The 25879-nt window shown below is 40.0% G+C and overlaps 2 protein-coding genes across 5 annotated transcripts in view; one reads left to right on the top strand and one right to left on the bottom strand.

Annotated features, from left to right (window-relative positions):
- ampd2a (adenosine monophosphate deaminase 2a) overlaps window positions 1-16926 on the top strand; it is a 30078-nt gene extending 13152 nt beyond the window's left edge. For 3 of the 4 annotated variants that reach the window (XM_070848259.1, XM_070848243.1, XM_070848267.1), the window contains exons 2-18: window positions 5495-5625; window positions 6177-6307; window positions 6876-6944; window positions 8123-8234; window positions 8344-8530; window positions 10126-10267; window positions 10353-10442; window positions 10549-10678; window positions 10797-10991; window positions 11082-11213; window positions 11319-11482; window positions 11693-11819; window positions 11917-12080; window positions 12226-12346; window positions 12515-12688; window positions 12823-12933; window positions 13442-16926. In XM_070848259.1, the coding sequence (XP_070704360.1) occupies window positions 5495-5625; window positions 6177-6307; window positions 6876-6944; window positions 8123-8234; window positions 8344-8530; window positions 10126-10267; window positions 10353-10442; window positions 10549-10678; window positions 10797-10991; window positions 11082-11213; window positions 11319-11482; window positions 11693-11819; window positions 11917-12080; window positions 12226-12346; window positions 12515-12688; window positions 12823-12933; window positions 13442-13657 (2396 nt within the window). In that variant the 3' untranslated portion in view covers window positions 13658-16926. The remainder of the gene's footprint in view (window positions 1-5494; window positions 5626-6176; window positions 6308-6875; window positions 6945-8122; window positions 8235-8343; window positions 8531-10125; window positions 10268-10352; window positions 10443-10548; window positions 10679-10796; window positions 10992-11081; window positions 11214-11318; window positions 11483-11692; window positions 11820-11916; window positions 12081-12225; window positions 12347-12514; window positions 12689-12822; window positions 12934-13441) is intronic. The other variant, XM_070848250.1, reaches the window with a different exon arrangement.
- Window positions 16927-17127: 201 nt separating this feature from the next.
- On the bottom strand, window positions 17128-25449 carry eps8l3a (EPS8 signaling adaptor L3a). The gene is made up of 20 exons (XM_070848280.1): window positions 25340-25449; window positions 24562-24648; window positions 24379-24452; window positions 24216-24280; window positions 23972-24130; window positions 22762-22911; window positions 22612-22676; window positions 22400-22527; window positions 22143-22306; window positions 21929-22034; window positions 21713-21786; window positions 21508-21582; window positions 20941-21086; window positions 19891-20035; window positions 19753-19796; window positions 19563-19659; window positions 19352-19456; window positions 18759-18844; window positions 17678-17810; window positions 17128-17578 (listed from the first exon to the last, which is right to left on the bottom strand). Exons 2-20 carry the CDS (start codon window positions 24624-24626, stop codon window positions 17567-17569), a joined length of 1893 nt encoding a protein of 630 aa, XP_070704381.1. The 5' UTR covers window positions 24627-24648; window positions 25340-25449; the 3' UTR covers window positions 17128-17566.
- Between the last annotated feature and the right edge of the window lie 430 nt (window positions 25450-25879).

Genomic DNA, 25879 nt, shown 5'->3' with positions numbered 1-25879 from the left:
ATGGAGCCACAATCGCAGTAAAGCCAAAAAGTAAACTAAAAACACGTTACCATGATACTTTTTTATTAGTCTTTGTAACAGACCACAGGCTGTGTTGTGTTTCTATACAAATATAAGTCCCCAGCCTTTATTTGACCTATTTGTCTTGATGATTATTGTCATATTGGTTTGATAATGGGACTCCACAGCTGACTGTGTTGGAGTTTACATGTCTGAATAATACATGTCCAAACATATGGTCAACTGTGTAAAAGTAAGTATGATACATTATCATTTACTGACTTCCAGCATCATCATATTCATTACACTTTTAATAATATAAAGCAAACTGTAATCAATAAAATGTAAAATTAGTTATTTAAGTTCTTCTTTGGAAATGTAATCTGGTGTAACATGGAACAAAATTTGAACATCAGCTTGATTATGTCACATGTGATTTTTGAATACATTCGTCATATATAGATATATTCGCCGCAGAAAGTTTTTGTTCATTTAATCCAAGCATTGCAGATGACTTTTTTTTTGTTTGTTTAACTGTCTTGACTGTTGTTCAGCTTGGACCACTGGAGGCAGAGCGACCACGACTACATTTCACTGTCGGGCAGAGGGTCACGTGCGCACTTGGCTGCCTCTTGCTGCAGAGAAAAATGCATAATTACTCAGAGTAACAGTTTTGTTTTAAGAGTCTGAGAGTATTATGGTGCAATGAAACAACATCATGCTTATTTCAGAAGAGAAGTGCAACATCATGCAAGAACAAACCAAGGACAGTTTGCTGCACAGACGATGCTGGATACACCCCTGAATTTGTTGAGTTATGTCTGGGTGTGTTTAATTTGAAAATGGACAGAAGAGGAGAAACAAACATTGTTTGCTCAGCACAATAGTTTATTTCTCACTGCAGCTATAGTTACTTTCACTTTTAGGAAAACGCACACCTGCTTAGCGGGTAACGCAAATAAAATGACATCTGCCTACCAGAGCAGGCTCCTCGCCACCTTAAGCATGAAGCCAAAATAAACCCAATCCTCTAACTGTTGTGGTTTTTTTTAGATTTAGGAAAGAATCACGTTGATGTCTGAGTGAAAAGGAGAACCATCAATTATCTATTGTATACCGAACTGAAGCTCACACGTGGTCGTTTGAGCATTGCCAGACCACAGCGACAAAATGAAATTGCAGTCTGGCATTGTGAGTCATTAACTGGATGAACTGTCTATAGTATGTAGTGACATGAAGAATAGAGCAAGGAGAGCTACAACATGTTAGCATTTTCTTGACTTTAAGATGCACTCTGCTGTTCCTTTGCTGTTTGTGTGCCCACCACAGCCTGCTTTTAGTAAAGGTTTGAGGAGAACCGCACCAAGGTTAAATCCATGCAGATGAGCCAGTGCAAGGCTGTCACACAGATGGTAATTTAATTAGTAAGCATACACTAATTACTTGAATTACTCATCAATTACATTTAGATTAAATGTAGAAATTAAACCGGGAGATAACTGATCTACAAGTAGGGGAGGTACTAATCATCTTTATAGTAGCAGCTTAATTTTATTAATTCTCTGGATATCATCCAGTCACAGCAGGAGGCCAGGCGGGGAAATTATGGCAACAATGTGCTGCTTATAGTACTTGAAGTATGTTGCAGACAAAGATGTTTTGCACTTAACAGAATATTACTGAAAATTGACATTGGAAAGTTGATATAGATTGATCTGGTTGTGGAATATTTTCATGGAACTGTACAAGGTTTTATTTGATTACGTCAGTATATGAACAAGAATGGCACTGCCGAGACTATTCTGCTGCTACTTTTGCCTGAGGAACAGGGAGGACGAGACAGGCTAGAGGGATTGTATTGATCCTTATAGAGCAGAGGCAGCTCCACAGATTCTAGATGACTGCCTCTCTGGCCGGGTTCAAAAAAACAGGTGGGCAGAGTATGTGGGCGGTGTGCAGACTCAGGTCCCAGGGATGTGAGAGAAAGCTGAGATGGAGTGCTTTGTCAATATTACTCACTGGCCTAAGAAATTAACTCGCGGTGGAGACGTTCCATACTGAAATAGAAAAGACACACTCGCACAGTAAATGGCGTCTTTGAGGGTGGGCTAGAGGCTTGTGCCAAAACACGATATGATACAATCTAGATCGACACAGTAGTTTGGAAGAAAAAAACCCCACTAAAGTGCCACTGTGAAAACTTAGAGAGAAATACTACCACAAACGGGCCACGCAGTTAAGATTGTTTTAACGACAAGCACAGTCTACAGCCTAAAGTGCATTTTATGGTTTGACTCAGACATCAAAGACATTTATCTTTATTGTTCAAAAGATTATAGTTGTAAAATTGTCAAGACAGATTAACAATATGGTTTTCCCTTACCTGTCTTCTTGCCATCACAACAGGGCTTATTTCCTAAATTAACCATTAACTGAATGAATAATGCAGGCCCTTTTGACTACTAAAGTCTGTCTTGAAGTTTCCTGTCATAAACCTGGTACAGCCTCTGCTCTTGGCTGTGTTTTTGTTGTCTTTGCATGTTAGTCGGGTGATTTTTTTAAAATTTTTTTTGAAAGGAATATTGCTGTCGGAGGACAAATATGAGCCAAAACTCACAGAGAGGATTTGCTGTTCAAAGTTTCATCCTTTATTTTTAATCTTGTGGTCTGCTGAGTTTCTCCCAGTTTCATTGTGTTTACTTTTATAGATGTGTGTAGAAGGTTTGTGCTCCCTACTACCATGATGTCACTGAGATAAATAGCTTCAGGGGGCACTGGATTAAGAGTCATCTGTGGTGGAAAGGCCGGGGGATTACATGGATACTATCCTGGGGATGAGTTTGTCTGTATGTTTGTCGTCTGTTTGTCCATGTGGAAATCTACATACATGTACTCTGCATGTAATCTGATAAGGCTGATGCTAGTTTATTGAAGAAAATATTTGCATTGACGTATATACTGGTTGTTAAGTTGGTATCAAGTAATGGCAGTACAAAAAAATCAGAGTAAAGATCCGGTATTTGTTGGGCTTCAATGATATGTGTGTGTCCAAGCATTCTTTTTATATCCTTGAGCTGATGATTGTCTGCAGATCGTGGCACAGCTCTAACTCGCATTCTTTAAAACATCTATGTGCAGCGTTGAAATGTCTTACAGTGTCATTCCAGCGTGAGTGTAGTGTGGAGAGTTGCCCTCTGTTCGTCCCTAGCTCCACAGCCTTGGAGGCAGACAGCAGATGGCAGAGACTAATTGTCACAGTCCAGACACAGCACCAATAATGGCAACAATTATAGAGGAGAGTGAACACGCCACTCCCAAAGCCACGGACTTCATGTGAGAGAGTGAATTGCTGTGTGTGCACATAACTTTGGTACTCTACTTAACTTTAAATCACAGTTAGATTCATGGCTGTCTTTAGAAAGCAGGCAAGAATGAGCAAATGTAATGTTCTTGAGTGTATCACAGACGCATCTATTTTGCCTTTTGGTAGTTGTACTCTATTGTGTTTGGTTTAGTCTGTAGTGGAGCCGGTGCCATCTGTTTCCAGCAGGCCTAGAGTGGGGAAGGCCCCTCTGTGTCATTCTCAGGTGTGTGTACACGCGTGTCGGTGTGTACATGTGAGTTGGGGGTAATTCTTTTTCAAGTGTGTGTATGCACATGTGTGACTGAAGTGACAAAGTATCTGCGGGGACAGCTGCCTTTCCTTAAACTGGCTTTTGTTCTTGGACATATTACTAGGATTTGGCCACAGATTGCAGCCACAGCCGCTGTCACCGGAGTTTTATGGGTAATCACAGCTTGCTTTGAGCTTGGCGATAGTACAATCTCAATACTGGATCGTGATTAAAATTTATGTCAATAATGATGATAGAGTTTGGACAATTTAACTCTACATGGATAGATCTAACAGCCTGTCACACCACAGAAATAAAACACAAAGTGAAGTCACGTTTTCCTGAAGAAATTCATTGTTGACAAAAACACAACGTCAATTATTTGGAAGTGGTTTGGAAATCTCAAAAGTTATGAAGTGCAGATTTGGTTTAGCTGATTAAGCCAGGATATTCTTCAAACTGACAGCATTATCAAATTATATATTGTGATAAATAATCAATATGTATCGATATGTATCGAATGTTTAGCATATCATCCACCCCTAGTTATGCTCCATTTGCGGTTTAACTTCCGTGTCACTATTTAGGTTTTGCAACTAATGTCTTTGTGCTTGATGTCTTCAGTGTACAATAGATACAAGAAAAGTAGGCTAATGTGTTCATGTAGCTGAATGTAGGAAACAAAGGAAGTTTTCTCTAGAAAGATGTCCTAGTCTTGAGAACACTGCTTCTCTCTCTTTGGTTGTGGCCTGTGAGCTCAGTAATGTGTTACAGTAACTTCTTCATTAACGGTCTTATTATCTCATTTCACATCAAATGAAGCAGTAAAATCAGTTGTTTTAACTGAATGAATCTGTGCTTAGACTAGTAAGGATCTTACTCTGTACACTGTACTTACACAAAGGATCACAGGAGTCTAAGCTGTAGTAAACACACAGTCTGAGCCAGATTCTTGCTCATAGTCATAGTTTTCCCACTCAGACCTCCACACATTGCAATCTTTGGTTAACCAAATGCAAATTCTTTTCTATTTTTGTCTGTTAGCTTTACTAGTTAGCTCTCTCTGTCGCCACATATTTGTCTGTCTGTTTTCAACAGACTGTGAAATGATGAACAAATGTAGAGACCTTGACATCATCGCTATTGAATTAGCTGTGAGCCTGCAAAGCACCCAGATGGTCGATGTGTATCTGAACCCCCATGAGTTCTGTCAGTGAATATGCACTGCACATGACGTATGCAGGTGGCTGTACTGTGACTAGCTGGACAGTGGAAAGAGGCCATGTCATATGTGTTGGTGTGTTTAGAGAGACGTCCTATGGATTGCGAATCCTTTACCGTCAGAGCTGTTTCAATAGCAAACACTTAGTATTTTGTTAGCATACACTTAACAGGTACTATGTTTCATTTAGTATAAGAAAGATTTGCAGTCTGCTTTAGTCAAGCCCAGAGTAAAATAAAAAATAGCATAGTACAAGTTGCCAAGATACTTTTCAGAAAAGAGACAACACTGTTAAATGTGATCATTCCCATGCAACACAGAAAGGATGTTAAGAGTTCAAGATAGATACATGACTCAGTATTCAAGGTACAAGGTTATATATTTTTCAGGCACTTCTAAAAACTCTCTCTCTTCTAAAAACTCTTTACTCTTTGGATTTCTGGCTTATCAGTCTTTCGCTGGTTTATGGCTGTTTTATGTTTGATTGGTGGCACTCATGTTCCCATCCTTGTGTTCAAATGCCTCCGTTTTTTCAGTTTCTTACTTGTCAGTTGTAATTGCCTCTGCCTTTACTGGGCAATCATTTGGGATTTTGGAGTCACGATGACGTTGTATGTTTTCTGTCACATGCTAGAAGTCTGTCTGTGTCTGCCTACAGACCTGTGTGGTGCATCCGGGCCCAAGCCCCTCAAGCCCCAGAGATCTCTTCCAGGGACGCCTGTTTCTATCACACACTACCCGATCGATCTGCGAACATCCATGGAAGAAAAGTACAAAGAGATTGCTGAGGTAAGCATTTAAAGCCAGATAGATGATGTCGCTCCACACAAAACACACAGAAACACTATGAGTTCATTGGGGCCAGCTGATCTAAATAATCTTAAACTAGAACGACTATTGATTAGTACCAGTTTTCCAGCCCGTCACATATTATTGGCATTTGTTTGAATTTGGTCATATCTAATCTTTCAATCCTTAATAGTTAACAAATGAATGACTGTGTTTTGTCTTGGTGGCGTCTGATTTAGGAATAATTTAGCTTCCAATATTATACCAGTTTAACACGAGGATTTATTTTTCTTGATGGACTATTTAAAAGTCATATTAATCTGCCTGACATATTTTCGAATGTTTTTGCGCAGGCATTATTCTTGATTTTACAGGCACAGGTTCATCAGAGATTTCTTATTTAGAATTACTTTCCAGCTTTATGTGAAGGTAAATGTAGCAGGTGTTAGTGTGTGAGCCTCAGAGTCCTCCATATGTCCACATGTTCATGGAAATTGACCTGCTTGCCTGTTAAATGGCGCCATAAACGGTACAACTTATGTTTGCACCAGGAGCTGTTCACTCGCAGCATGGCAGAGAGTGAGATGAGGAGCGCTCCTTATGAGTTCCCGGAGGACAGCCCCATCGAACAGCTGGAGGAGCGTCGGCACCGCCTAGAGAGGCAAATCAGCCAGGACATTAAGTGAGGAAATGCAAACAGACCACACACACACACACACACACACACAAAGCCAGTTAAATAAACTCTTTACCGCACCTCCTACAAACATGGCTCTTCTCTGCCCCCACCTCATACACAGAGTCTTTCATTCACCTAAGCACACACGCTTATCAGCTTCCAACGTGCCAGTTTGTGGGCTTACTAACCGCAGCCAAGTAGCTACGTAGCAATTATCACCTGTCCTGGTGTTCAATCTCTGTCTACACAAACTTTTAAAAGAGGATGTCTCGGTTGCAAAGGTTGTCTGGGAAGGTTATCTGACGCGCCCCCCTCAATCACGGTGTACCACTAATAACTGTTGATGTTTTTGTCTTCTTGATCACTAAATGCCTAATATGCTTTGTATGTACGTATGTATAGATATAGATGCGTGTGTGAGAGAGCGCTGGAGTGCTCATTTGAGTGTGTGCTTGTGCATATATTTGGTCTCTCTCCCTTTTGTGTGCTTGATTTCTACTCACTACCTCTGATACCCATCTGCCCCCCTGCCTTGCCCTCACTATCCTGCGCCGCTGCATATCACCCCAAGGCTTGAGCCAGAGATCTTGCTCCGCGCCAAACAGGACTTCATGAAAATCGACAGTGCTGCAGACCTCGAGTGAGTGAGCTCTGCTTCAATACGCCTGTTTTCTGTAGTGATTTTTTTCCTTTGGTTGATTATTTCCTTTCACCTCATCTGTATTTTGCTTACCTGTACTCTTAAGAAAAGTGCATGCCCACAACTTACCTGAATATTTTTGTGTTCATCAACACTGTATACTTATCAATGTCTAGTCCACAGTATTTGGGAACTCCGGACTGCTGTAAGTACTGTTCTGCAGAACCACTGACAGAGATTATCAGTATGTTTAGATGAACCACATCTTCCCCCTGCTGGTGATTTGATAGACGTGCAAATGGCTCCTTCGTCTTTTTGCTGTTTACTCTCTAAAAACTCTCAGAAAACAACAAGTATCTTAAATGTGAAAGTCTAAAGCCTGTGACTGAATGCATATTCTATTGATCTTAATTCAACTTTACTCTTTAACTTGCTATGTTTTCTTGATAATGAAACTTTTACTTCCTGTGAATCCCTGAGAAACTTCTTGTGGTTCTGGCTTTTGGGCAGTTCTGTAGGTCAACTTAAATTTAATTTCCCACAATTTGCTGTGTTTGTCAGCACTAGAACCAACCTGTGAAGTCCAAGGAATCATTTGTAGACTGTTTTCGAGGCACCCATCTAGAAAAGGGCATACACTTCTTTGTAAAGCATGCAGAGTTTGCAGGAACATGATGGGCCTCGTCATTGTGATGGTAGAAGATTTGCTCACTTAGACACTAAAAACTTGAACTACTGAAATCCTGTGCAGAGACTTGAAGAATGCTGTTCACTAATGCTTAGCGAAAAAATCAGCAGCTGTCAGCATTTATGTGTGCTGCCATATCCAAGAAGACTTTAATCACAGCTCATAATTTTTGTACGAAATACTGAATATAAGAGTGAACATGTCTGTAAACGAGGAATTTCAGTGATTTATTCTCTATTTTTAGGTGTTGAGTGTTGAAGTGAAGGGATCTGAATTCTTTCCAAATCCATAATTTCAAACAGTAAACTGCACTAGACGCCCCATGTTGCCAATACAAATTAATGCAACCTGTATTCTCTGTATTCTTTCTCATTTACCTTTCTGCCACACTTCCTGCTTATATCCACATTGCCCATCTCTCTGTCCCCTCATCCGTCCTGCCTTTCTCTTGTTTTAAAAACTCTCCTTTTCTCTGTCTGTTTCCGTAAAGGTTAATGAAGCAGGCGAGTGTGGACACTGTCGATGATGGCTTCAAGGAGAGGGAAATGCCAATGGAGAAAGAATACCAGCGAGTCTCAATATCTGGAGAGGAAAAGTGTGGGGTCAGGAGTTTTTTTTATTTTTTTTTAGATTTAATCAGTATTTAAACCAGTGACTTAGATTTCCATTCACACCTAATTTTTTTTTTACTGTCTATTGATATCTTCCCAGGTGCCCTTCACCGACCTGGTTGATGCTGCAAAGTGTGTTGTAAAGGCATTATTCATCCGGGAGAAATACATAAAGCGATCTATGCAGAATTTTTGTAAGACCACAGCTCACGCCCTGCTGGACCTCGGCATGAATCCTCTGGATCTCAAAGTCTATGATGATATTCCAGAGACCCCCGTTGATGCTGGTATGGCATGCGCACACCATGCACATTTTCTGGTACCGCTGAGAAGATCTAGCAATTAGAAAGTGCACATCAGAAAGGCATCACATTCTGTTGAACCCTACTAGGACACAGTGGTGGCAGAACTATGTACTTTGAAACTATGCAGCAGCATTGGAAAATCCCTTAGTTAGGCTCCTTCCTTGTTTGGCCTCTTATTTTGTTCAGGGAATACCTGTCAGCAGAGAGGCCACAAGCATTTGACGTGTATTTAGTCCTGTTCAGCCGGGGAAGCTTGTTTCTTTACTCCTCAGAATAGCAGGAATGATTGCATCAGCCCTACACGAGGTGTCTTTGGGCTCTTTCTATGCAAGAGGCGTCTGGGCCAAAAGGGAAAATTTGCAGCCTAATCCAGCTAGAGCTGAAACGATCAGTCGATGGACTAATTAGTCAATTAATCCATGGACAAAAAATTAATCTGCAGCTATTATGATAATTGATTAACCGCTTCCAAGCAAAAATGACAAAATTTCAAGGTAACATGACACACATTTTTTTCTAACGGGGTTTTCCACTACCGAAACTTGGGCATGTTCACGCTTGAAAAAAAACTTGTTTAAGATGAGCCTCTCAGGCGATACGTAAATGGGTGTATATACAGTATGTATTGATAATGAGACGGCAAATAAAAGCCAGAAAGAAAGGGAAGAACTAATCAAATCTCCTTTGTATCAAAAATGACCCACTTTCACACCTTTTTTAAATATTCAGGAAAACCACTGACTAATAAAATGTATGAGAAACAGCTATTTTTTATTTATTATCATTAACTTTTTTAAATTCAAGTCTTGATCAAATGACAACATGGTGGTCAGCGGGGACCACGATGTAATAAAAACTCCTATACATTGCTCTTTTATCTAAGCAGTTACCATGTCTTTGCTTCTCAGCTAATAATGTTTTGAAGCATAGAAGCTACAACTTTATGTACAGTGCTTAACAAATTTATAAGACCACCTGTCATAAAAACGAGAAAACCCAAATATTTTAGAAATCTGTCAAAAACTTGTTTCAAATTAAACATTGTATTATTATTTATTAGGCAAATAACAAACTTGAACAACTAAATAGTCCTTATTCACATATTTTAACCAAAAATCTTAATATTTAGTTTGACCTACTTTGGCCCTGATTGTTTTCATGTACTTTTCGACCGTCTCTTTTGTTATTGAGCTCCAAATAGTTCCTAGCTGTTCCCAGAGACTTGCTTTGGATTAAATTTGTGTGTGATCTATTTTTAAATTCAATAAATCCCAGATCTGTTCGATAGGATTCAAGTCTGGACTTTGACTTGGCCAGTCCGTCAGTTCCACTACTCCAGATTCCTTTTACATCATTTCAAATACATCATTTTGATTTAAGAGCTTACACATACTGGTGGATTAACCATTACAGAAATTAAAAAAATATTTTGGTAATCAGCAATACTGTTAATTTAGGGCAGGGGAGGCAAACACCTTACACTGGGTGGTGGTCTAATAAATTTGTTAAGCACTGTATCTAAAATCTAAATAAAAGTAATGATAAAAGTAATTGATATGAATTTCCTGCTCTCCCAGATGCCCCCGTCCACCCACCTGTTTCAGAGACACACCCCTACGACAATCAGGACCCCAAGAACATGCCACCAGACACAGGATATGGTTGTAAGATGGTGGATGGAGTGGTCCATGTCTACACCAAGAAAAACAATATGGACAAGTATGTGCTTGTTCCTGTAGGATGACATGAATTAATAAAAAGGATGAGTCTGTTCGTATAACCTTTATACTGTTCTCCTTTTCAGAAGCACAGAACTGGACCTGCCCTATCCTGACCTGAAGGAGTATATTGCAGACATGAATGTTATGATGGCCCTCATCATCAACGGGCCAGTGTGAGTGTTTCTTTGATCGCATCATTCTATAAGTGTCTTTGCCTTTTAGCTCAGTGTTCATTTTAAAATGAAATATGTCTGCGTTTCCTCTCTGTGGTTATTACAGGAAGTCTTTCTGCTACCGCCGCCTACAGTACCTGAGCTCTAAATTCCAGATGCACATCCTCCTGAATGAGATGAAGGAGTTGGCAGCTCAGAAGAAAGTCCCACACAGAGACTTCTACAACATACGAAAGGCAAGAGCCGGCATGTGAAATGATAACAGCGAGTTGTGCAGGTATCGACCCAGGACTGAACTTAAGCCTGAGAGGTCAAGGTTGTATCTGTGTTTTACATAATCTGTGCTAACTCCAGGTGGACACACACATACATGCGTCATCCTGCATGAATCAGAAGCACCTGCTGCGGTTCATCAAGAGAGCCATGAAGAAATACCCCGAGGAGATCGTTCACATCGAGCACGGCCGTGGTCAGACCCTCAAGGAGGTGTTCGAGAGCATGAACCTGACGGCCTTCGACCTGAGCGTAGACACTCTCGACATGCATGCGGTGAGAAATGGGAGCAGACGTACAAAGAAACACTGTTATACATTCGATACAGATAAAAATGGTGTTTGACTGGTTTTGTCGACTTATCAGGACCGCAACACGTTCCATCGGTTTGACAAGTTCAACGCCAAATACAACCCCATTGGAGAATCCATCCTGAGAGAGATCTTCATCAAGACTGACAACCACATTGAAGGAAAATACTTTGCGCACATAATCAAGGTATGAAATAATTCATATGTAAAGTATAGATGTGCCCCATCAGAAACTATTTATCCACACACACGCAGACTGACACATTGATATCTTCTGTCGCTGTTTGTACAGGAGGTGATGTTTGACTTGGAGGAGAGTAAATACCAGAACTCTGAGCTTCGGCTGTCCATCTATGGTCGCTCCCGAGACGAATGGGATAAACTGGCTCAGTGGGCCGTGAAACATCGAGTGTACTCTCATAACGTGCGCTGGCTTATCCAGGTGCCCCGTCTATTGTGAGTACTGACTGAACTTGCTGAAGTTTAACCTCTACGTGAGAATGTATTTCCAAAAGCAACTACAACTAACTCCTTAACAGGTGAAGTCGTGGATTATAGCGTGTAGCTTCTACCATGTAACATATATTTGAAATAAAGTAGTTCTTGTTTTCAGAAAAACAAACAGTAATACTCTGTATGGTAACAGCAAATGTCGCCTCTCTCCAGCGACGTGTACCACACAAAGAAGCAGTTGGCTAACTTCCAGGAGATGTTGGAAAATATCTTCATGCCTCTATTTGAAGCCACTATCAACCCACGCAGTCATCCTGAGCTGCACCTCCTCCTGGAGCATGTGAGTGTCACTTCACAAGGAACCCAAGCTGCACTGCTGAGTCACGTTTAAACGCGCTGAGTGATTGCTGCTCTGTCGTTTGCTCGTGTGCCGATAGGTGGTGGGCTTCGACAGCGTAGACGATGAGTCGAAACCTGAGCACCACATTTTCAATCTCGACAGTCCGCTGCCAGCCAAGTGGACGGAGGAAGACAATCCACCTTACTCCTACTACCTCTACTACACCTATGCCAACATGACTGTGCTGAACCACCTTCGAAGGTATGGGCCATTTATAACAAACAAGAGTCTTTGATCCTTCACCAGACCTCACATCCATCCAGTTAAACACATAATCATTCACAGAAATATACATATACAGTTTATTTTTTGTTGTTGTTTCTCTAAAAACATTTGTGTGACTCAGGCGGCGAGGCTTCCACACATTTGTGCTGCGACCTCACTGTGGGGAGGCAGGGCCGATCCACCACCTGGTGTCAGGTTTCATGTTATCAGAGAACATCTCTCACGGACTGCTGCTCAGAAAGGTTAGGACAGGACATAATGGATTGTTTGCTAAAGGCTGCTGTTTTACAATGTTTTACAAACGCTGCATGACATTCAAAAATGTTATTGTGGTCTGCGGCTGTGTTTTCTGCTTCGTCTGTCTCTGTCTTTGTCCCTCATGCTCTCTCTCTCGGTTTGGTGTCCATCAGGCCCCGGTGCTGCAGTACCTTTATTACCTGGCTCAAATTGGCATCGCCATGTCACCACTGAGTAACAACAGCCTGTTCCTCAGTTACCATCGCAACCCGCTGCCAGAGTACCTGTCTAGAGGCCTCATGGTCTCTCTGTCCACTGATGATCCTCTTCAGTTCCACTTCACCAAGGTCAGTATGAGGGACGTTTCTGTGAATCTACACATGGCCTACATTTAAGGTACAAACTGCTAAAAGATGAACAGATGAAGCTGTGAGACTGAGATTACACTTCTCCCTGTGTGTGTGTGTGTGTGTTGGCCCAGGAGCCTCTGATGGAGGAGTACAGCATTGCTACTCAGGTCTGGAAACTAAGTTCCTGCGACATGTGTGAGCTGGCAAGAAACAGTGTCCTCATGAGTGGGTTTTCACACAAGGTAAACTAGTGTTTTGCTCTTTTCATTTTGTATATTTAATCAGGTGACATACACTCAACGGCCATTTTATTAGACACACGTGTACAATCTAATTGAATACAACAGCCATTCATTTTATCTTTATGAAGTTTATAATGCTCAGTTTTGTTGACATAGTCAGAAATGTGTAAATAAAACTCTATGTTTGTTAGTGAGGCTGTACTTAGAGGTGGTGTAGTCATGGACTACATTATATTGATTTGTTTTTAGTATTAGTGTGAAGAAATTGAACATTCTAGGCATCATAACTGTAGACTGTATAGGAGAGCAAGCTGTATTAGATTGTACAGATGTACCTAATACACATTTGTCTCTGTTGTGTCCCTCTGGCCTGTTAGTAGTAGCAGGGGGACATTTTCAATTCAAAATGACTTGCTCAATGTCACCAGGTCATATTCAGATATTGTGTTTCCTCCTGTGCTTTACTGGTATCCGAGCTTCCCACTCATGCAGCTTTTCCTTCCTCCAGGTCAAAAGCTACTGGTTGGGCCCCAGTTATTCTAGGGAGGGTCCTGAGAGCAACGACATCCGTCGCACCAATGTCCCTGATATCCGCGTGGCGTACCGCAGCGAGACGCTCTCTGAGGAGCTCAACCTCATCACTCACGCCGTCCGCACTGAGGAGCTGGACACTATTGATGAGGAGGACTCTCTGTCCATGGGTCCTCTCCCCGGAGGACGTTGAAATCACAGTCGGCTGAATTTCCTGTCCTGTAAACCCACAACCCCCGTGGTCCACCCAGCATGACACTCAAGAGACGTGGCGTGGTAGTAGTTCCGTCATTCATCCTATATACCGTATAAACACCACCAGCCATCACTACAGAAGTATGCTGCACACTGACAGCCAAGGATACCGCTCTGCCAGCGCACTTCAGCTTCGTCCTTCTTCAATTCCTTGAGTCCGAGTCCTTTTTAGATTACAGGAAAGGATTTTAACCCCATATTACTGCTGAATTCCCAGATGTATAGTCAAGGTTTCCCCCAGCTCTTCTTTATAACCTCTCCCTCTGTTGCTCTCTGTGACATGTTCAGTCCCAGCATGGTCAGCATAGTGAAGGTTAAAAGAGATGGCTGACACCAGGGATTGTTGTGAACGAAAAAGCAGGAAACGGAGACACCAGAGGAATGTCGCCTGTAGTTCTCCATCCAAATGTTCGTCATCAGATGATCCCTGTGATTTATGCTGTTATTCAGTGGTATGTTTTACTTCACCAGAGACGTACCATACCATGTGGTACCTCTGTAGTATCTGTGCACTACAGAAACACTGGCAACCAGCACACTGAAACTTTCTTCACAGCAAAGCTGCTCTGAATGTTGCTCTTCTGCTTAGTACATTTGTCATCGTCATCATAGAAATCTTAAAATGAAGGATTTCAGATGCAGTGTTATTGAAATAACGCTGCGGGGTTATTGCTGAGATTGGATGTACCTACAAGATAAACATTGACAGGTTTTATGCCTAAAACAAGAGAGGACAGCTTCCGTCTGAATGCTGCAGCGACAAATATTACCCACGCGTGGCTCTTGCCGTGGTTTCAGATCATTCATTTGCCAAATTGCACAAACCGAATCGTTCTTCCGTGATTTTAATCAGCTCAGAAAGTAACATAAAAGGGAGAAACTCCACAGCCCTCAAGTCTGGAGAAAAGCAGACGTCCTTTGGGTCGACTGAAAACATTCCATGAAGCAAATGGTGGACAAACAAGTGGAGTTTTTTTTTCCCTTTGCATGCAGTGCACTGTACATATGCACCAAGCCAAGACTTCCCAGTGCCTTTTCATTTCCAGCTTTGGGCACTGCATGCCCAGTTTCTGTCTTCTCCTCAGTCATATACTGTAGGCCTCTATGCTGTCGTAATGTCCACACCAATGAACCTGAAGCCACCTAGCTGCATGCTCGGTGTGAAATAGCTTTTATCTTGTCCTTCGTTTGAGGAGGAAAGTTGATTTGTTTGTAGCTTTTTGCTTAAAAGTGCTTTTTTTTTGCATGCTTGCATGACAAATGGATGACAGGAGAGAATGAGTTGTTTACAGCAAGCTGTAACGCAAAGCATCTTAACTAATTCAGGGCTGCCGACCAGCTTCCGAGTCTAAAATCTATCGCTGTGAACTTTACAGCAAGCAGATTTAAACTCATTGTTCGCCATGTGGAAATGAGCAAACCATGCTGGGACATGGTGAAGCCTGTTGCATGGTTCTTGTAGCATTTTCTCTTTCTTGTAATTCGACCCAAATCTGATCAAAGCTGGGTTCACATTTTGTATTGTACACTCATCATGTCATCACATCCTGCCACTGGACACGGTCCCATCAAACTGTGAGCATTCTTCCTAAACCTAGACGCTACTTTCGAGTTATATTTTGATGCCAAGATTTGGAGAGTGAATCAAGAAATGTCAGCCTTTGTTTGAATAACCAACTGTAACGTATTAGTATATATTCAGTACATGTTTGCTTTATAGATGATTAGGATAAAAGATGAGGGCCCATCTTCGTTTAGAACAGAGTAGCTTCTACGTGTTCAAGGGATGCACCGGAGCTGTGCGCTGAACGTGGTGAAATGAGTGCGTTTGTCGGATTTCATGTATAAAGTGTATTTTTTTAAAGGCGATTATAGAGATGAGAAATTTTATATTCACACGAGATTGATGTAAACGTTTAACACTTAGTTTTGTTGCTGTTGATCATTGTGAATTGGAATTATGTCAAAAACATGTTTTTTTTGTTTTCAGCCTCATGAAATTTGCTAAATAGTCGCAATATTTTAGTGTCCATTTTGCTTATTTTATATCAGTTGCCGTTTTTACTCACTTACACTTAGTTTTTGTTTTTTCTATTCCTGATCATTCTCGGTTCATTATTATAGTGCATCTATTGCGCGCATAATAAATACCTCTTACTTTACAGCCAGACTTTGTCTCTGTTACAGTTGCCAGTCAGTATCTGACCTCTACACACAATTAGGTCGAACCCTAATTTTAATCAATATTTAATCAAGCAGCTTCATTTTGTTATTGGCCTTTCCTAGTTTTAATATTTAACAACCATCTTGTCGACTACTTTGTAATGTTTTATAAGTTAGTTATGGGGATGAATTTTCGTTGACTGCGTACCCTGCTGTGGTATGTTATCACAGAGAGACAATTAGAATCTGGACCGACCTGAACCTTCTCCATCCATCCAGCTTTACAACTGGTTGATTACTGTATTTTACGTCCACTTCACGGTATCATGTCATACAGAACCACTTGTCTGTGCACTCTACCTCACAAATACTAATCTCTGATAGCTGTCACGTTGCTGCTCAGTGTTGTCATCAGCAACAGCACAATTATCCTCACTATTCACCAATCCACTGACTGTTTTCTCACTTAATTGATTGTTTGGTCTGAAAAATATCAGAAAATACTGAAAAACGCCCATTGTTATAATCTATTAATATAATCTATTCACACTGACTGTGACTTGTTTTGTCCAACCAATAGTCCAAAAATAGACAAAACAAAAGACAACAAAAAAAGCAACAAACCCTCATATTAAGAAGCTTGAATCATTATATTTTGTTCATTTTTTTCTATAAAAGATCAACTGATTATGAAAGTTGCTGCTAATTCTTTTTTTTTTTTTTTTTTGGTCCATCAACTAATCGATTAATCCCAGTAAATAACAGCACATGAGAACTGATTCACAAGCGATAGCACAGCCGAAGTCATTTACTGGTCAGTATTCTCTGAGCAGTAACACAGTGATGATCCGAACGCTGACACAAAGACATAACCATTATTAAAATATGTACTATATTATATTCACAGATTGATAGTTAAGTTTCTGTTGTTACAACGTTTGGATTGGTTTATTTCTGTGTACTAACTTTACAGTGGCATCAGTTCTGATGCTCACGCTGAAGATATGTGTACAACTGATTTTTTTTTTTTTTTTTTTTTTTCCTCATATATGGTATCTTTGTTTTTACTGTCTTGTCACTTTTTGACACAAGATTTATATTTTTAATTTTCCCTAATTCTATGTCTATTGATCTGTAGCCACATTATTGCCTGAAACGGATTGCCAGTGTTAAACAGATTCAGATGCCTCTGATAAGGATCATGTGTAATGTCTGAACAATTAAATAAAGCATGATTATTCACTATGACTGTGTCAGACATAACTTTTATCCACAGCTTACATAACAACCACTTAGATTCTGCCTTTTTGTCACCTCATGATCACAAAATAAGACCATTACACATTGTTGAATGTCCTACTGCACACCATTAGCTCTGTATTGCTGGAGAAATTGTCTAAATGCACTGTAATGAACACTTGATCATATAACTCGCCAACTGATTTGGTCACATGCTGGCTTTAAACAGTTTTGAATGATAAAAGACAACCCTTCTAAAGCTATATATGTATATTATTTGATACAAGTAGCACATTTCTTGATAATTCTTATGCCAAACAAGCTGTAAAACTAATCTCATTGATTTATCATTAGTATTGTCTGATATCTTAACAGTTTTTCACCATTGGTGACTTGTTTGATGATTTCTTGCACTCCGTCTTCTTACTGTATCGTTGGTCCCGTTTTAATTGGCAGCCTACAGAGATGGAGCACAGAGCGGTCAGAGGGATGTTCGTGTTTATAAAAGCATTCATCAGGGAGATAATAACATTTCCAGCTGTGGGCTGTCACTTACAGCCATGGCGAATTTGACTGCTTGTAACTGGAAGAAGACTCGCCCCCCCTCCTCTGGACACAGCGTCTTCAGCTCCTCTCTGCTCATCCCCAGCAACATAGAGCCGCTCAGCACGCCCAGGCAGCGTACAGTGCTGCCACAGACATGAAATATTGATCCGTCAGTTCTGGGCTTCATTATAGCAGGAAAATATTACTTAACCTAACTGTAATGTGTGTCGGTTCAAAGTTAAGGGGTATTTCAGCTTTTTAACTGCACCTCCATTAAGTTTGGGCACTTTTTTTTTTGTATGATACAAATTTGGAGTCATATCCTGACTCTAAAGCTATAAAAACGCTGGTTCCTTTTCCATTATGCAACTCAGTTTCGTCTTTCATTGGACCCCCCTGCATTCTAGATACCCACTTATCAAAACACCGCTAGTTTGTAATACAGGCTTTCTGTGTACAGATCTGAACTGCAAGTTCAAACCAAGATACTATAATATAACCCTGTTGATGTTATAACCATGACATCACCAGGATTTCCCAAACTTTGGAAAGTCTATCCAAAACCACAGAAAACATGTACAATCAGTTGTGAGCTTCTCTTCTTGTGACAAGCGAACTGAATCTCCTGTGTAAAATCAGGGGACTTAGTTTCTGTGTAATAACAGAAATGAATGCACCATGACACTTAAATGTTATGTTTGTGCTCTGCAGATTTATACATTGTAAAAGTTGACTCATTGGGCCTACATTTGTTACAATCTTTTGTCCACCTCTGAATGCATTTGTTCATTAGTGGCAGTGAGGGGAAACAGAAAACATATTGTTAATGGGAAGTGTCATCATCAGTCATCATTAAAGCAGCTGATCACATTACTCTAACTTGTAAATTCGATCATAGACGTACATGCATCATTTAAGGATGATGGAAGGCTATAACAGTATTTTATACTGTTCATGAATGCTCACATTCAGCTATAATGGAATAAACTTATGGTAAGGTACAAAGCTTAATCGATTTTAGTCGGTTTTATCAAGGTAAATAGCTTCCATGGCTTAATTTAATATTACATTTAATGACTGCATGTACTTACATTTTACTAAATTCCTTGTCTTCGAGCCAGGCTTTCACTTCTGCAGGCTTGGACTTCTTTGTTAGGGCAGGGGAAGCTCCAGATTCCTGAGAAAATGTAAAGATAATGCACTGTGATTTTACTCACCTTACCTAAAGATGGAAAATAGAGTTTATATTACACCAATTATACCATTGAGTTTGAATTCAATGAGTTGTCCTTCGGTTTGCAAATGACTTAGTTTAAATAAAACATACTGAGTGAGTTATTCAGTCATAATTGCATTTTTTTTTTCACCGCTGTGGTGACTTTTCCTCTCAGATAAATGTCAGCCGAAAGGTCAAAATCACTGAGAAGTGACACATAATTACACACAAGCATGCTGTGTGAGTACTGAGCACTTAATCTACTCAAGTGGAGTTTGAAACAGTAATTGCATTCACTTCATTCCAGCCAGTGATTGAGAAAAAGTGTAATCTGACACTGACTGTTTTCCAACGGTGAAGGTGGTGCTTTCCTTCACTGTCATTGCCAAGATCATCCAGTGACAGAGCGGGTCAGGTTCCTATAATACAGAGTTTAAGTTGACCTTCGGCATCTGCTGTGGCACCCACCTCGACAGGCTGCTCGTCATAAGCCTCCAGGACATTATTAGGTACAAAGCCCTCCTCCCCTCTGCTGTCCCTCACTTTCCACCACTGCTTCGACATGTCCAGCAGCTGTGGAGAGACGAGGCAAAGTCTGGCCAGGGGCTTAAACACAAAACAGTTGAAACAACGGAGAGAAGAACAGGAAGAGCAGTTGGTCCGTGTCTCTAACACTCACCTCAACTCTTTCTCCTCTTCTGACGGTGAGCTCTCTGTGGTTTCTTGAGGTGAAGTCATGAATAACAAGCATGGGACATGGTTTCGATTCACCTGAGCTGAAAAACACATCAAGGGGCATCAAAAACTTAAAACTCGGGGCCTTAAGCATTAACATTACATCGAATTAATCTTCCTGTGCTTGTCCGTACCATGGCTTTTGTGGGGGATGTGTTGGTGCCCTCTCTGGTAAATTCTGCACAGAAAGAGTAAATACTCTTGTTACGATTTTTCTCTTTCATCTGTATCTCTGAGCTGGTGTGATGTGAATGTTTGATGTGAAGGGTTACCTGACTGGATCCAGGTTTTGGACTCTGCTGTTTGCTTGCAGGTTCTCTGGGTTCAGGTGCAGCAGACACTTCAGGGGGCTGCCAGCCATCAGAGAACTGCAGGGTGTATGTTGGGATGTCCTCATCGTCTTCTGGCCATTTGGTGCTGGTTAAATTGTCAAAATCATAACTGATTATCATCCAGAGATTTTTTATTATTCTGAGACTGAGAAACGTGAGTGTAAAAATAGCATTCCAGTGGTGGTAGAAATACTAAGATACTTTACTCCAGTAAAAGCACCAATGCAGCAATGTGAAATACTTAATTACAAATGAAAGTCACAATCCCAATTAGATATATGTAAATAAGTATTATCATATTTAACTAGAACTACCAAAGGCAATATTTCTGCAGAAAATTGGCATAAGCAACATTTTACTGTTGTAGCTGGTTGAGGTGGAAGCAGTGTGAATTACTTTATATCCAGTTAGGTAGTTCAGTCCATGACTTTCCATGATATCTATGTTTGTAAAGTCAATTTATGTCCTTAATCTATTGACCATCATGTCTGCATTATCTCATCAGCTCACTGTGGGATCTGTTATCCAGTGTGCAGACAGCCCCTGTTCATATTTGACTAAATCTGTGGTTCTGCACCTGATCACAGGACAAAAGCACCTTATTTTTGGAGTACATTCTGTTTCTGCTCACAAGGTCGTCACGAGTTACATCTTGGGGGTTGTAAGTTTGTTAACGGTTGGAGAAAGAGCACTAAACATACAAACATTGCTCTTTTCTGAAATATTAGATGATTTTACCTCCTTTGTCCCTCTACAGGTATGTAAATGTGGCGTTTAGAGGGGAAATATCTCTTTAGTGGAACTGTTAACTCACAAAAAAACTGTCTAGAAAGTAACTGGTACTAAAATGTACAATATTTTCTTCTGAAATGTAGTGGAGCAGAAATATAAAATGTTTACTCAAGTACTTGAGTAAATGTACTTAGTTACTTCCCCCACTGCAGAGGTGTAATGACATGATGCTCAGATTTTGCTCTCATGTTTTCCCACCTTGGGACGTTCCAGGCGTCTCCCAGAGACTGCCACAGCTGGTCCTCCTCTTCCGAGGCCTCTTCACTCATCAGGCGGATACACTCAGGTGTCAGCAGCGGCGCCACAATGGTCGAAGGCAGACCCTCTGGGCAGTGAGAAACCACCTTGTCAGCAGAAACAGAATGCACTGTTACCAAAATGAAGTGCTGCTGTCCTGTGATCAGGTGCAGAACCACAGATTTAGTCAATTATGAACAGGGGGTGTCCGCACACTGGATAACAGTTCCTACAGTTCCTAAATGATGGTCAATAGATTAAGGAAATACATTGAATAAAATGATTGAGCATATATTCATGCATAACTGACTTTACAAACTTAGATATCATGGAAATTCATTATTTTTAAAGAGAAGATTCATAACAGAACATAGTAATGAATTCCCCCAAACTGGAACACAAACCTCTTAATATGAGATTTACTCCATTAATGATAATATCTATAATATAACATGCAATAAAAAAAAAGAATTTTGACTCAAAATTACAGTTATTAACAATTATTCAAATTTGAGAGACGTCACTTACAAACGCTAATGTGGTGAATAAGGAGTGAACAAGCTCAGGAGCACTGGGATTATTAATCTGTCCTTTGAGTTTTCCCTGTCAAAATAAAATCAAGTTCATACATGAAATGCAGCAGCATTAATGTTACACACGTTGTACACTACAGGCGGAACAAGAATAACATTAATCATGATGATAGTATGTAAATGTGATTGAGGACACATACCAAAAGGTTGAAACCACATTTGATTTTATGGAAACATGCTGCAAATTCTTCAGCAGTGGGCATGCCATCCAGGGCTACAAAATCAAAGTAAATACATAATGAAGCCAAAACAATTTATAACATTTAAACATTTAAAAATAAAACCTTTTCACAATAAATATTCCAGCATAATTTGTCATTTAGGGACAATCTACATGTATGTCAACATCATATTACCTTTTCCCTTTTTCTTTTTCTTCTTTTTCTTTGCATTTTTAGCTACTACTGCAGCTACCTGTCCCATGAAGACTTCTATGTCACTTACAATGCGATTCAAGATATCCTGTGAAGAAAGAAGATGAAAATCATTTGCATGTTCTTCTTCTCTTCAGTATTATCCTGTTCAAATATACCGTTCATATTTCTCGTTTTAATAGAAAAGAACACTCACAACATCCCTGTCAAGCTCTGTGTATGTGCGTGGAGGAGACGGAGGTTCTTCTGTTGCTATTAAAGGCTGCAGCGATGGTACCTCCTCTTTGAGAGGTGAGGCCTCCTCCTCTTCCTCCTCCTCTTGAGGTACAACCTGTTCAGGCTCAGGGACATCCTCCTCTTCTATATGTCCAAAAGAGACTGGAAGTTTGTACTGATTTCAACTCCATCGGAGAAATGGATACAGCAGTTGTATATCTCCTGCCACAGACTCACCATAGTCAGGAGCCATCCACTGGGTCTCTGAATTAACTGCAGGTGTCTGCTCTTCGGGTTCAGAGGCTTTTTCAGTGTTGGGAATGGTTGCCATTTCCTCGTGTCCAGCTTCAATTACTGGATTACTGCTTCAAAAAAATTGTGAAAGAAATTTTGAGGAAAACGATTTATAAAGTTTCAGGTATCTGTTCTCACTGACTTTAGGTTTTTACCTGATGCTTGAGTCATCTCCACCGCGTGAAAGTGCTCGTGAGAGATTCCTTTGAACATAGTCAGCCTGTAAACAACAGCAAAACATTAACCCACTTATTTCTTTCACTTAACAGTCATGATAACATTTACTTCTATGGGTGTGTCCTCACCCTGATGTCCTCACACTGAAACATGAAAACAGTGGTGGTGTTTTGTCTCTTGGGCCGGACTGACACTGTGAGCAGGGAGTTAAACACTCCAACGTTCAGTGCAGCCTTTAGCTCTATAATGTCACTCAGAGCCATGGACTCCAGCTCCACCTGAGAAAAAACAACAACACATAAACCATGTCATAGACCATGTCAAGTTTATTGTCATCTGTGTAAGAACCACAGAAATCTATACAATGTAGTATAAGAATGAAAATATAAGCAGAGCATGAAGCAGCTTCAATGCTCCTTAAGTCTGTGAACTAAATTAGGGGATCAATATCATTCTATTAAAAGATATTCCCTCATTTAATATCAATTAAAAAAAAATTGTGAAAAATGTTTTTCATACAAAAACATGCAAAACATTGTAGTTCACATGAATGAAATGAAAATGAAAAATAACAACATTGAACAGAGAAACAACATTTACTGAAACAACAACTTTTAGGAGAATCTCAGATATAGAATTGTGTATCATTTGCGTAGAGGTGGACACAGATGCCACAACTGAACCTAAACATATAAATAATAAAAATACAATATACAATATTGTTGACAAGGCTCAGATCATCAGGTGAAGCACAGCTATAACAACAAAGGCTCCAAATTAAAGGAACTAAATCAAAACACATTGTTTATGACTGCCCTCCAGAAAGACCAATAAAAGCCTTTTCTGATCTGACACCTGATTGCGATTGTGGTTGGTAAGTAGCCTACTTAGTTGAGATTAGGGCAACAACATTTACTTGGACAATGACTTTTTAATAGAGGTGGAAACAGATGCCACATTTGAAACTAATAGGCAAAATAACAGGACCCTGCTTTTCTGAACAGAAAATTCCAAGAGAGGCAAAGTAGTCTTGGCCTTTTAGAAACCTTAACTAGTCCAGAATCATGTTAATCCACATTTGTAATCTTTCTATAAGGAGATCATAGTTGACTGTATCAAGCATCAAGTTTTGATGATTGTTGTGAAAAGTGTTGCATGTTAAAACAAAATCTGCAATAGGTGTTCTGCCGAGCTGAGATCTGGTGAATGTGAAGGCAATAACATGATTCTATTTTCATACATATAAAACAATCAGTGACCCTTCATGCCCTGGGTGGGGTCATTGTCATTCCGGAAGAGACTACTCCCATCATATTTGTAGTTTCATATGCTGCTTACCTTAGTTTCAATGTCTGTGAGTAGCAAGTGGGCACCGCGCACCTCCAGCAGCATGTTCTGACTCCACACACGACCCATCCCATCCAGCAGCTTCAGCCGCTCCACACAGTCAGCAATGCTTCTCAACTCCTTCCCATCCAGGTCACAAGTGAACAAGTGCTGCAGCAGAGAAGCGTCAAAAGACAATACTAAACATGGCATGATTCAGAGAGGATTTCATTTGTATAGATGTTACGAATGGTACCTCCACTCTGTACTGAAAATTGTCCATCATCTTGTTTATTGATACTGCATACTCTTTCCTTTGCACTGTTAAAACATAAACCATAAAACATCAGCTCTGCATTATTCACAAAAACCAAACTGAACAGGAATTGATTATGTCAAGTACAGCAGTGTTAACTTACAGTAGATTGACTTTGCACTGGGTCTTGACAGATTTGATATTTGTGATGACACCTCATCCATAGTGGAGTAACCACTGCAACAACAATTTAAGAACTTAATCCTCTGTTGCATGATGAAAAAATAAATTAATCAAATGATCAGTCAATTTACTGATCAACCACATAACATTTTCAAATACATACTTAGACTGAATTGATCCTGCGTAGCTGCAGGTGTCATTGCCAAAGGGACTGTTTCTCCTTAGCATCTTCAGTATAGACCTAACATACCTGCAAAATGATACATGATATGAATTACTCAAACCATAAATGTGTAATTTCCGTGTTATGAGCTGACACAACAATCTGATCACTCTGCACCTGAAATAAATCTATAAATCTAAAATTTATTTTGGGAAGTTTGTTGTACCATGACTGACAGAAGCTTCAAAAGATCAAGTTTTGTAAAGTTTTAATTGCGTTACATAATTTTTACATATGTCAATAACAATTCTATTGCTCGGACAACACCTTGGTTATTTGCAATAAATTAATAAATAGATCTGATAGTCAAAGTTCAGCAACAACACTGCAGTGTGATCAAACTACTGACATCTTTACGGTGCCGTTGGAATATTTCAAGGAACTCAAGGAGCGGTGTGCGGACTCTCTTACACCATAAATGTAGATGAAATCAGTCCAAAGGTAAATTATTGGTTTGAATACAAAAAAACAAACTTGACATATTTCAAACACAAATGCAGTGTAAATAGCTAAGGTTTTTTTTTTTTTACAGTAACTAAGTCAGACAAGTTGTTCTGAAGATGTTTTAACTAAAAGGGACTCAAAGAAGGTTATGGCGATATGGATTTTGTTTGAATTGAATCCAAACAGACAGCAACCCCTCGCAACAGCTCATTTACACAAAGAACAAAAACACATCTAGTTTACTGCGGAGATTTATTGTCAAAAGTTTACTTACCTTTGCTGTCGGGCAGTTTAACGTTGTTACTTCATTCAGTGTTGTTTAACCTTCATGAAAATACAACTCCGTGTGCCTCAGTGAACGACACAATACACCCAAGACTTCCTCATACAAAGAGAGGGACAAAGTCCACCATCAGTAGCAAAACTATCTGTAGGATACTGAGCCGACTCAGCTGAGGGTGTGAGATCATCATTGTGATATCCCATCAAGTCACCTTTCCCTGGAGGAACCCCAAGGTTTCCTGGTCTATAAATGATAACTTGTGTGTACTATCAGTGTTTGGTCATTTTTCCAACTCACAATCTTAATAGAAAATATATTTTGGGCCTAAAAATGTGTGAATCCTACCAGAGACCACTGCCAACAGCACTTCAGGTACACGTTGCAGTAAAGTAAAAACAGATCTAAAGAACGAAGGCATGAAGCAGATTTCACTGCATTAGCGTCCAGTTTTAAATGCTTTCATGTCTTTCCTAATGGCCCCTTCTTCTTATACTGTATAGATGGGACCAAAGCTAAAGAAAAAGCAGTTAG

Source organism: Pempheris klunzingeri, chromosome 2, assembly GCF_042242105.1.
Source record: "Pempheris klunzingeri isolate RE-2024b chromosome 2, fPemKlu1.hap1, whole genome shotgun sequence".
Taxonomy (NCBI): domain Eukaryota; kingdom Metazoa; phylum Chordata; class Actinopteri; order Acropomatiformes; family Pempheridae; genus Pempheris; species Pempheris klunzingeri.
This window is presented reverse-complemented; position numbering and strand designations above follow the sequence as displayed.

Bases quoted from the DNA above. Each gene is read 5' to 3' on its own strand.
- eps8l3a (XM_070848280.1), bottom strand. From the start codon at position 24,626: ATGCTAAGGAGAAACAGTCCCTTTGGCAATGACACCTGCAGCTACGCA. The intron at 21,787-21,928 runs GTAATATGATGT...TTGATTTTGTAG, and splicing joins GAAAAAGAAAAAGGGAAAAG to CCCTGGATGGCATGCCCACT. The intron at 21,583-21,712 runs GTATGTGTCCTC...TTATTTTGACAG, and splicing joins AATGTGGTTTCAACCTTTTG to GGAAAACTCAAAGGACAGAT.